Here is a 12,500-nt window from a genome sequence, read left to right on the forward strand (position 1 = left end):
GTTTGTGTGTGCTGTGTGAGTGTGTATGGGTTTGTGTGTGCTGTGTGAGTGTGTATGGGTTTGTGTGTGTGTGTATGGGTTTGTGCATGCTGTGTGAGTGTGTATGGGTTTGTGTGAGTGTGTGTGGGTTTGTGTGTGTGTGTATGGGTTTGTGTGAGTGTGTATGGGTTTGTGTGAGTGTGTATGGGTTTGTGTGAGTGTGTGTGGGTTTGTGTGAGTGTGTATGGGTTTGTGTGAGGGTGTAGGTTTGTTTGTGCTGTGTGAGTGTGTGTGTGCCGAGTGAGTGTGTATGGGTTTGTGTGAGTGTGTGTGGGTTTGTGTGTGCTGTGTGAGTGTGTGTATGGGTTTGTGTGAGTGTGTGTATGGGTTTGTGTGAGTGTGTATGGGTTTGTGTGTGCTGTGTGAGTGTGTTTGGGTTTGTGTGAGTATGTGTGGGTTTGTGTGAGTGTGTGTGGGTTTTTGTGTGCTGTGTGAGTGTGTATGGGTTTGTGTGTGCTGTGTGATTGTGTGTGGGTTTTTGTGAGTGTGTGTGGGTTTGTGTGGGTTTGTGTGAGTGTGTGTGGGTTTGTGTGTGCTGTGTGAGTGTGTGTGGGTTTGTGTGTGCTGTGTGAGTGTGTGTGTGCTGTGTGAGTGTGTGTGGATTTGTGTGAGTGTGTGTATGGGTTTGTGTGAGTGTGTGTGGGTTTGTGTGTGCTGTGTGAGTATGTGTGGGTTTGTGTGAGTGTGTGTGGGTTTGTGTGTGCTGTGTGAGTGTGTATGGGTTTGTGTGGGTTTGTGTGTGCTGTGTGAGTGTGTGTATGGGTTTGTGTGTGCTGTGTGAGTATGTGTGGGTTTGTGTGAGTGTGTGTGGGTTTGTGTGTGCTGTGTGAGTGTGTATGGGTTTGTGTGGGTTTGTGTGTGCTGTGTGAGTGTGTATGGGTTTGTGTGTGCTGTGTGAGTGTGTGTGGGTTTGTGTGAGTGTGTGTGGGTTTGTGTGTGCTGTGTGAGTGTGCATGGGTTTGTGCGTGCTGTGTGAGTGTGTGTGTATAGTTATGTATGTGTTTGATTCCCATGTGTTATATAGTAAACTCAGTAATGGTCTGAATGACAGACCTTCTCTTCGCAGATTATCCTCCTGGTTTCCTTCCATCTGAAGACAAGACTTCAAAGAACCTGCTGGGATCAGCCACCAGTACGTAACACCGCACACGTGTCACGCCCCGTCAGCTCAGTCACACGCATGTGTCATTCCTTTAACCTGTGAGGAACTCAGTCACACACGTGTGTCATTCCTTTACCCTGTGAGAAAGTCAGTCACACGCGTGTGTCATTCCTTTACCCTGTGAGAAAGTCAGTCACACGCGTGTGTCATTCCTTTAACCTGTGAGAAACTCAGTCACAGGCGTGTGTCATTCCTTTAACCTGTGAGAAACTCAGCTGGTCTCATAGACGGGTGTGCAGTTTTTCTCCCAGCCATGTTCACCGGATGGGAAGGACCTAGGCAGGGGGTGTGTCTCTTTCCACAGCAGGGGGGCGTGTTCTGAGCCACAGATTTGACTGGTTTGGATGGGCCAGGTTTACTGGGGAGGTTGAGTACAGCAGATTGATTCACTGGGGTTTATTTTCTCTGTGAGTCTAGCAGTGTGTGCGTTATTCATGGGCCCTTTTCACCCAGAGTCGAAATGCAGAAAAAAACCGCTGAGGTTTGAACTGCAAACTGTAGTGAAATGAATACACACATTCATTGGCCTTCCAGGAATTATGTTGTCTGCAGCGCACACACAGTTAAAATCATTTCTGACTGGCATGTTCTCCAAGCTACACACACACACGTACACACACACACACAAACACGCACGCACAAACACACACACACGCACACACACACACACCACACACACACACACGCACACACAGAGCACTCAGAAAACAGAGCTACCCCATCTCTCTCTCTCTGTGTGTATGCTGCAGAAAGTTCCATTGAATTGAACGGGCCATCCCAATGTTCAGAGTCCGATATTTCTTGACTGCTGAAAAAAATTAATGACTGCTGCCATTGGCAACGGGTTTTGTGCTTCTGATTCACATCTTTCATATCGTTCTGCAAGTAGTCCGTTCACTTATCGTAACGGAAATTCATGGTAGTTTGTATCTGACAGTAGCGACCCTTGTTACCGTAGTGATGTGCTGACACCTTGTGCAGTAAAACGATCAATAACATTTTAATTTTCAGTTTCAATATTCGTGGAGAGTACAGGACCTCTGAGTGTTGCAGGCCCAGTTTTCAGAAAAGAAAGGAAAATGTTAAATATTAATAAACAGAATATTAATAAACAGAATATTAATAAACAGAATGCTTTGCCTATTAATGCAACTAGTGGACGGTTCTGCGGTGGCCTAACACGTTTCTATACAACAACTGCAACTTTAAATGTTCTGTCTGCTAGAAGGCCCTAACCCTAACCCTAACCCAACACAAGACCCGCCCGCTGCACCTCGGGGTCCTGTTGGTCCCGTGGGGATTTATTTTGGGATAATGATGGGCGGACTATACATTAACCCCCACATACATATTTAAATGCATTGTTTTCTGTGTGTGTTGATTACAGATGCCATCCTCAGTATGGTGAACAACATCGCAGCCAATGTGCTGGGAGCCAAACCAGATCTTCAAGATGGGTCCCAAACTGAAGGTATCCTCTCCTCTCCTCTCCTCTCCTCTCCTCTCCTCTCCTCTCCTCTCCTCTCCTCTCCTCTCCTCTCCTCTCCTCTCTCCATTTCTATCCTGTTTGATATTGCAGTGCTCTATCTCTGACAGTTGTGGGTGTGGTTGTCATGCCAACCTGTTCAGAGCTGGGAGGGCTTACGGGGAGAGAATGTCTTTGACTGTCCAGAGATGTGTGAGAGTACAGGAGGAGTACAGGCCAGACTGAGGGTTTCAGCTGAGCTGTCTGCAGTTATGTGATGTGAATTCTCCAGAATGTTGCTGAAGTTTTTGAGGTTTGATCAGTAGTCTAAGGTTTGAAATGGTTGCTGGTAGATGCTGTAGGAGCCAGTGTCTGCTGATTGAAAAGTGTACACAGTGTTCTCCGCTGGCCTTACTCACGCGGTGATGGCATTAAAAAAAACCCTCTGGTTCCACTCACCACTGTTCTCTGCTACAGGAAAAGTTCACAGTAGCTTTGCGTGAGAGTGATTGATAAATGATTTGATGGAAACCCAGCTGTCAGATCTGTTGTGCGTTTCATTATCTGAGCCTTACAGTACGCCTGCCTCTTTCCTGGACGGAGAGAGCAGAATCGCTGAGTCCTCACTCCCCCACTGACTGATCACTCCCCCACTGACTGATCACTCCCCCACTGACTGATCACTGCTCCACTGACTGATCAGTCCCCCACTGACTGATCACTGCTCCACTGACTGATCACTCCCCCACTGACTGATCACTGCTCCACTGACTGATCACTCCCCCACTGACTGATCACTCCCCCACTGACTGATCACTCCTCCACTGACTGATCACTCCCCCACTGACTGATCACTCCCCCACTGACTGATCACTGCTCCACTGACTGATCACTCCCCCACTGACTGATCACTCCCCCACTGACTGATCACTCCTCCACTGACTGATCACTCCTCCACTGACTGATCACTCCCCCACTGACTGATCACTGCTCCACTGACTGATCACTCCCCCACTGACTGATCACTCCCCCACTGACTGATCACTCCTCCACTGACTGATCACTCCCCCACTGACTGATCACTGCTCCACTGACTGATCACTCCCCCACTGACTGATCACTGCTCCACTGACTGATCACTCCCCCACTGACTGATCACTCCCCCACTGACTGATCACTCCTCCACTGACTGATCACTCCCCCACTGACTGATCACTCCCCCACTGACTGATCACTGCTCCACTGACTGATCACTCCCCCACTGACTGATCACTCCCCCACTGACTGATCACTCCTCCACTGACTGATCACTCCCCCACTGACTGATCACTGCTCCACTGACTGATCACTCCCCCACTGACTGATCACTCCCCCACTGACTGATCACTCCTCCACTGACTGATCACTCCCCCACTGACTGATCACTCCAAGTCGTGCTATTCTGACTCAGCCACACTCTTCCTCACTCTTCCTCACCAACACTCTTCCTTACTGACATCCTGTGACTGATGTGCTGTGTTGTCTGTGACTGGTGTGTCAGTGCTGTGTTGTCTGTGACTGGTGCGTCAGTGCTGTGGTATCTGTGACTGGTGCGTCAGTGCTGCGTTATCTGTGACTGGTGTGTCAGTGCTGTGTTGTCTGTGACTGGTGTGTCAGTGCTGTGGTATCTGTGACTGGTTTGTCAGTGCTGTGTTGTCTGTGACTGGTGCGTCAGTGCTGTGTTGTCTGTGACTGGTGTGTCAGTGCTGTGGTATCTGTGACTGGTGTGTCAGTGCTGTGTTATCTGTGACTGGTGCGTCAGTGCTGTGGTATCTGTGACTGGTGTGTCAGTGCTGTGTTGTCTGTGACTGGTGCGTCAGTGCTGTGGTATCTGTGACTGGTGCGTCAGTGCTGTGTTGTCTGTGACTGGTGTGTCAGTGCTGTGTTGTCTGTGACTGGTGCGTCAGTGCTGTGTTGTCTGTGACTGGTGTGTCAGTGCTGTGGTGTCTGTGACTGGTGCGTCAGTGCTGTGGTATCTGTGACTGGTGTGTCAGTGCTGCGTTGTCTGTGACTGGTGTGTCAGTGCTGTGTTGTCTGTGACTGGTGTGTCAGTGCTGTGGTATCTGTGACTGGTGCGTCAGTGCTGTGTTATCTGTGACTGGTGCGTCAGTGCTGTGGTATCTGTGACTGGTGCGTCAGTGCTGTGTTGTCTGTGACTGGTGCGTCAGTGCTGTGTTGTCTGTGACTGGTGCGTCAGTGCTGTGGTATCTGTGACTGGTGCGTCAGTGCTGTGTTGTCTGTGACTGGTGCGTCAGTGCTGTGGTATCTGTGACTGGTGCGTCAGTGCTGTGGTATCTGTGACTGGTGTGTCAGTGCTGTGTTGTCTGTGACTGGTGCGTCAGTGCTGTGTTGTCTGTGACTGGTGCGTCAGTGCTGTGGTATCTGTGACTGGTGCGTCAGTGCTGTGTTGTCTGTGACTGGTGTGTCAGTGCTGTGTTGTCTGTGACTGGTGCGTCAGTGCTGTGTTGTCTGTGACTGGTGCGTCAGTGCTGTGGTATCTGTGACTGGTGCGTCAGTGCTGTGTTGTCTGTGACTGGTGTGTCAGTGCTGTGGTATCTGTGACTGGTGTGTCAGTGCTGTGGTATCTGTGACTGGTGCGTCAGTGCTGTGGTGTCTGTGACTGGTGCGTCAGTGCTGTGTTGTCTGTGACTGGTGCGTCAGTGCTGTGTTGTCTGTGACTGGTGCGTCAGTGCTGTGTTGTCTGTGACTGGTGCGTCAGTGCTGTGGTATCTGTGACTGGTGCGTCAGTGCTGTGTTGTCTGTGACTGGTGCGTCAGTGCTGTGGTATCTGTGACTGGTGTGTCAGTGCTGTGGTATCTGTGACTGGTGTGTCAGTGCTGCGGTATCTGTGACTGGTGTGTCAGTGCTGCGTTGTCTGTGACTGGTGCGTCAGTGCTGTGGTGTCTGTGACTGGTGCGTCAGTGCTGTGTTGTCTGTGACTGGTGCGTCAGTGCTGTGTTGTCTGTGACTGGTGTGTCAGTGCTGTGGGACCTATCAAGCTCTCAGTATCTCACAGAAGAACTTCCTCGGTCAGAGTGTAAACATGGCTGCTCTGTTACATGCTCTCAGTGACATTTTCCATCAAGGAAAAACTCATCTTTCTACTGTGCAGTTTTGCCTGGGATGTCAGTCTTGACCTAAATAAGAAATTCTAACCACAAGACTGTCAGTCTACACTTGCATGTTTTTCATAAAAACTTGGACTCAGTCTTTCTGTTTCTAATTTGTGTACCAGATGTGTGTGTGTGTGTGTGTGTGTGTGTGTGTGTGTGTGTGTGTTGGCTGGCAGAGGGTTGATTTTTCTGGTGAACAATAACTCTCTTTGTGTGTGGAGTGAGGCAGGGGGTAGAGACTCTGGAACATCAGATTGTTTTTCTCTGTAACCCTCATTTATCCCACTGACAACTTCTGTCTTCTTCTTTCCCATCTCTTTCTCTCTCTCTCTCTGTGTCTGTCTCTCTCTCTCTCTCTGTCTCTCTCTCTCTCTCTCTGTCTGTCTTTCTCTCTCTCTGTCTCTGTCTCTGTCTCTCTCTCTCTCTGTCTCTCTCTCTGTCTCTCTCTCTCTCTCTCTCTCTCTCTCAGGAAACATATCGTCCAGGACAGAGAATGTCACCGAAGCCTCAACAGAAACGCTGCTAACACCAACACCTACCCCCACCACACAGCCAACGTGAGTTACCACCCCCCCCAACACACACACACACACACACACACAACCTTACCCCCACCACACAGCCAACGTGAGTTACCACCCCCCCCAACACACACACACACACACACACACACACAACCTTACCCCCACCACACAGCCAGCGTGAGTTACCACCCCCCCAACACACACACACATACACACACACACACAACCTTCCCCTCACCACACAGCTGTCATAGACTACAGTCTGGAGTCAGACATGGACTGTAGTACAGGGGAAGCCGAATGGTGCTGGGATGGGGTGAGGACACTGCCAGGTCTCTGCCCCCTTGACTGAACTTCTTGCTTTGAAAATAATAACAAGAGTAACCGCTGGTCCGCAGAGCCCTGCCGCTGCTCACATTGTGCTCGCTGCATCTGTCACTGGCCCGCGAGAATGTGCTTAGCATTCTAGAGTTTAGAATAAAATGTTACTGATTTCAGCTGGCCAGTGACACAGGCACCGCGTATAATGTGACCGGCACAGCGGCCGGGCTCCGCGGACCGTCATAGTGTGAGAGGAGCTGGACTACAGTACAGAGTCAGAAATGGAGGAGGAATCCGTCATAGTGTGAGAGGAGCTGGACTACAGTACAGAGTCAGAAATGGAGGAGGAGTAGGAGGGGTGTGACAGGTCCAGGAAGGGTCAAAACACAACTAAAAAAACACAGTTAGTACCCTGCCTGTAAGAGCTGAGTGCTTTCTACAGTTATGCTCTGGGTTAAATTGTGTAGGTTGCTGTGTGTTGATAGCTCTGTATGACAGTGGAGATGTTTGTATAAAACAGAGTGAAGCTGTTTGTGTGAAGCTGAGAGTGAGGCTGTTTGTGTGAAGCTGAGAGTGAAGCTGTTTGTGTGAAGCTGAGAGTGAAGCTGTTTGTGTGAAGCTGAGAGTGAAGCTGAGAGTGAAGCTGAGAGTGAGGCTGTTTGTGTGAAGCTGAGAGTGAAGCTGTTTGTGTGAAGCTGAGAGTGAGGCTGTTTGTGTGAAGCTGAGAGTGAAGCTGTTTGTGTGAAGCTGAGAGTGAAGCTGTTTGTGTGAAGCTTGTAGAAGATGAGAGTGATTAGACACTGCAGCGTCTGTTCTGTCTGCAGCCTGGACACCCCAGAACAGGAGCCACCTGTACAGGCAGAGGGTGAGGACGTCTCTGCTCCTGACACCCCCACGGAGAAAATCGTGATCCTGCTGGAGGGCGTGGAGGAGGAAGAGGATCTGGCCCAGCCGACGGTCACTCTGCTGGAGGATGAGGAGGATGAGGAGGAGCTGAGGAGCCCTGAGGAGGTGAGGCAGAAGGAGAGCGTGTTTTACTGCGGTCACCTCTCCACCTCGTCCTGTTTGGCCACGCTAGAGGAACACCTTCTCCGCCGCTGCTCCGCCGCCCTGGCCCTACGGCGCCAGCACATGGACCGGCCGAAAACACCGCACGCACGCGCCCACGCAGACACACACGCCCCGCCCCGGCAGAGCCCGCCCGGTGCCTCCTCGGCTCAGGACGTCCCCAACCTCTCCGAGAAGCTTCCGGAATCGGAGCCGCCGTCTCCGGTGCAGGGCGAGAGCATCGCTCCCACGAGCACTGCCCCCTCCCCCTCCCCCCGTGACGGACGCTCAGAGACGAGCGCAGAGCGCCCCCCTGAAACTATCGTCCTGGAGCCCAGCCGCACCTCCATCCTGCCCCCTCACAGTTTCTCAGACACCTCCCTGGCCAAACCCACCCCCACTGAGGAGATCCCAGAGCCCCTGCCCTCTGGCGAGCCCCAGGAACAAAGGCCCCAGTATTTGGAGCGCATTCCGGAAACCCGCGTCTCCCCCAGCAACAGCCTCAGCAGCACCAGCGCCCCCCCCTCCAGTCTCAGCTTCACCACCGAGCCCCTCAGCCCACAGAGCGAACCTCCCAAAACAGACCTGCCTCTCCCCACCACAGAGCTGCCGGTCCAGCCCCTGCCCACGCACACACGGCCTGCAGACATCCCCCCTCCCACAGAACTCCCCGCGCCCCCCTCGGAGGCGTCGGACCCCGGCAGGGCCGGAGGGGCGGAGGACTCTCAGCAGCGGGTGGGCGGCGTGGCTCCGTCAGAGGTCGGAGACGCGTCTCTCATGCAGGGGGAGGAGTCGGTGGAGGACATGCTGCTGAGCGTTCCGTCGAGCCATGCCGCGCTGCACCGGACCGCCACCGACTTTTACGCCGAACTCCATAACTCCTCAGAGCTGAGTCACGGGAACGGGAACGGCAACCAGGTCCACGGATCCAATCAGAAGGAATCTGTGTTTATGAGACTGAACAACAGGATCAAAGCCCTGGAGATGAACATGTCACTGAGCAGCAGGTACCTGGAGGAGCTCAGTCAGAGGTCAGTGGGTCCACACACACTCACACACAACCCCACACACACATACACACAACCCCACACACACTCACACACAACCCCACACACACATACACACAACCCCACACACACATACATACAACCCCACACACACATACACACAACCCCACACACACTCACACACAACCCCACACACACATACACACTCAAACACAACCCCACACACACATACACACTCACACACAACCCCACACACACTCACACACAACCCCACACACACACACACACACACACACACACACACACAACCCCACACACACACACATACACACACACACACACATACACACAACCCCACACATACACACAACCCCACACACACTCACACACAACCCCACACACACTCACACACAACCCCACACACACATACACACAACCCCACACACACTCACACACAACCCCACACACACATACACACACACACACATACATACATACAAACACATACACACACATACATACACACAACCCCACACACACATACACACGACCCCACACACACTCACACACAACCCCACACACACATACACACGACCCCACACACACTCACACACAACCCCACACACACACACACACACACACAACCCCACACACACACACACACACACAACCCCACACACACATACACACAACCCCACACACACTCACACACAACCCCCCACACACATACACACTCACACACAACCCCACACACACATACACACAACCCCACACACACATACACACAACCCCACACACACTCACACACAACCCCACACACACATACACACAACCCCACACACACATACACACACACACACACCACACATACACACACACACACAACCCCACACACACATACACACAACCCCACACACACTCACGCACAACCCCACACACACATACACACAACCCCACACACACTCACACACAACCCCACACACACATACACACAACCCCACACACACATACACACAACCCCACACACACATACACACAACCCCACACACACTCACACACAACCCCACACACACTCACACACAACCCCACACACACATACACACAACCCCACACACACATACACACAACCCCACACACACACACACAACCCCACACACACATACACACTCACACACAACCCCACACACACATACACACTCACCCCCACACACACATACACACTCACACACAACCCCACACACACATACACACTCACACACAACCCCACACACACTCACACACAACCCCACACACACATACACACAACCCCACACACACATACGCACAACCCCACACACACATACACACTCACACACAACCCCACACACACATACACACTCACACACACACACTCACACACAACCCCACACACACATACACACACACACACATACATACATACAAACACATACACACACATACACACACACATACACCACACACACACACATACACACACACACACACACACACATACATACACACACCACACACACACAAACACACACACACATACATACATACATACACCACACACACACACATACACTCACACACAACCCCACACACACTCACACACAACCCCACACACACTCACACACAACCCCACACACACATACACACTCACACACAACCCCACACACACATACACACAACCCCACACACACATACACACAACCCCACACACACTCACACACAACCCCACACACACTCACACACAACCCCACACACACATACATACATACAAACACATACACACACATACATACACACATACACACAACCCCACACACACTCACACACAACCCCACACACACATACACACAACCCCACACACACTCACACACAACCCCACACACACTCAAACACAACCCCACACACACATACACACACACACACATACATACATACATACAAACACATGCACACACATACATACACACATACACCACACACACACACACACACACACACACACACATACATACACACACCACACACACATACATACACGCACATACACACACCACACACACACAACCCCACACACACACACACATACACATACACACACACACACACACACACATACACACACACACACACACACATACACACACAAACACACACACACACATACACACACACACACACACACACACCACACACACACATACACACACACACACACACGCACACACATAAATTTCAAATTCAAAGCCAGTATATTTCACATCAGTGGGGTGTTTGGCATGAACTCATCTGTACGCAGTCTATCCAGAGAAGTAAGATATTGCGTCAAAACTACAAACACTCGCACGTCTTGGTCACCATCACCTGAAGTTCAGCATAGACTTCCAGAGGTGACTCCAGTGGTTCACACTGGGTACAGTCTCTTTTTTCAGAGGCAACTATCTTTAGTGTGAACGTTAAGTTCATTTCTTAAAGTAGATCTCAGTAAAGACACTTTTGGGAGATGCGGTGATTTAAGTTGGCCTCTATCGTTATATTTCTCAGGGTAGTAGATCTGAACACTTTAGAGACACACTGAATCTTTTGTACACTTGTTTTCAGCAAAAATGTAAATGGAAGTCACCCAAAAAAACATCATATCCAACTCTGAGAGAATTGCAGTATTTTTAAAATTGCAGTACATAATGAATTGGTGACCAAAAATCGCTGTGATATCGATTTGTGAGGTCTCTTGATTTTTACCTGAGTTTTACCCTCTTAGAGACCTGTGCACCTTTTTTAATATAATGTTCAAGTCCTATATGTTTTCCTAAATATTTTCTTAAACACCGGTCCATTTTAAGGAAGCTTTGTGTTTGTGTTTAATTTAAATACAGACAACTGAATATTGGATTCAAATATCGATCGTCACTCTCTTTGATTACCAAAAATCGGTCTTGGTAACGGCCCTTAGAGATCCATACGAGTTGTCCTCTGTTGTATGTGCTCTGTTTTCAGTTGGTTGTGTGTGTGGTAACGGTCAGTTTTTATTGTTACTCAGGTATCGCAAGCAAATGGAGGAAATGCAGAAGGCTTTTAATAAAACAATCATTAAACTACAGAACACCTCCAGAATCGCAGAGGAGCAGGTCAGTGCACGTCTCCCCCTATCTCCCCCTACACACACACACACACACACACACACACACACACACGCCGCGCACACATACACGCTCTCACCGACACACACACACACACGCACTGACTAGCACACACATACTCACTCACCAGTACACACACATACACACACACACACACGCACACATACACACATTAAACTACAAAACACCTCCAGAATCGCAGAGGAGCAGGTCAGTGCACGTCTCCCCCTACACACACACACACACACACACACACACACACACACGCCGCGCACACATACACGCTCTCACCGACACACACACACACACGCACTGACTAGCACACACATACTCACTCACCAGTACACACACATACACACACACACACACGCACACATACACACATTAAACTACAAAACACCTCCAGAATCGCAGAGGAGCAGGTCAGTGCACATCTCCCCCTACACACACGCACACACGCCGCGCACACATACACGCTCTCACCGACACACGCACACACACACACGCCGCGCACACATACACACTCTCACCGACACACACACACACACACGCACTGACTAGCACACACATACTCACTCACCAGTACACACACACATACACACACACGCACACGCCGCGCACACATACACGC

General features: G+C 50.6%; 1 protein-coding gene across 3 annotated transcripts in view; it reads left to right on the forward strand.

Annotated features, from left to right (window-relative positions):
• The window catches only part of suco (SUN domain containing ossification factor), a 72,910-nt gene that overhangs the window by 51,855 nt on the left and 8,555 nt on the right, over positions 1 to 12,500 (forward strand). For 2 of the 3 annotated variants that reach the window (XM_030771295.1, XM_030771296.1), the window contains exons 14-18: positions 1,091 to 1,171; positions 2,589 to 2,672; positions 6,288 to 6,375; positions 7,488 to 8,741; positions 11,770 to 11,857. In XM_030771295.1, coding sequence (XP_030627155.1) covers positions 1,091 to 1,171; positions 2,589 to 2,672; positions 6,288 to 6,375; positions 7,488 to 8,741; positions 11,770 to 11,857 — 1,595 coding nt within the window. The remainder of the gene's footprint in view (positions 1 to 1,090; positions 1,172 to 2,588; positions 2,673 to 6,287; positions 6,376 to 7,487; positions 8,742 to 11,769; positions 11,858 to 12,500) is intronic. The other variant, XM_030771297.1, reaches the window with a different exon arrangement.

This window comes from Chanos chanos, chromosome 4 (assembly GCF_902362185.1).
Source record: "Chanos chanos chromosome 4, fChaCha1.1, whole genome shotgun sequence".
In the NCBI taxonomy this organism is placed as follows: Eukaryota; Metazoa; Chordata; class Actinopteri; order Gonorynchiformes; family Chanidae; genus Chanos; species Chanos chanos.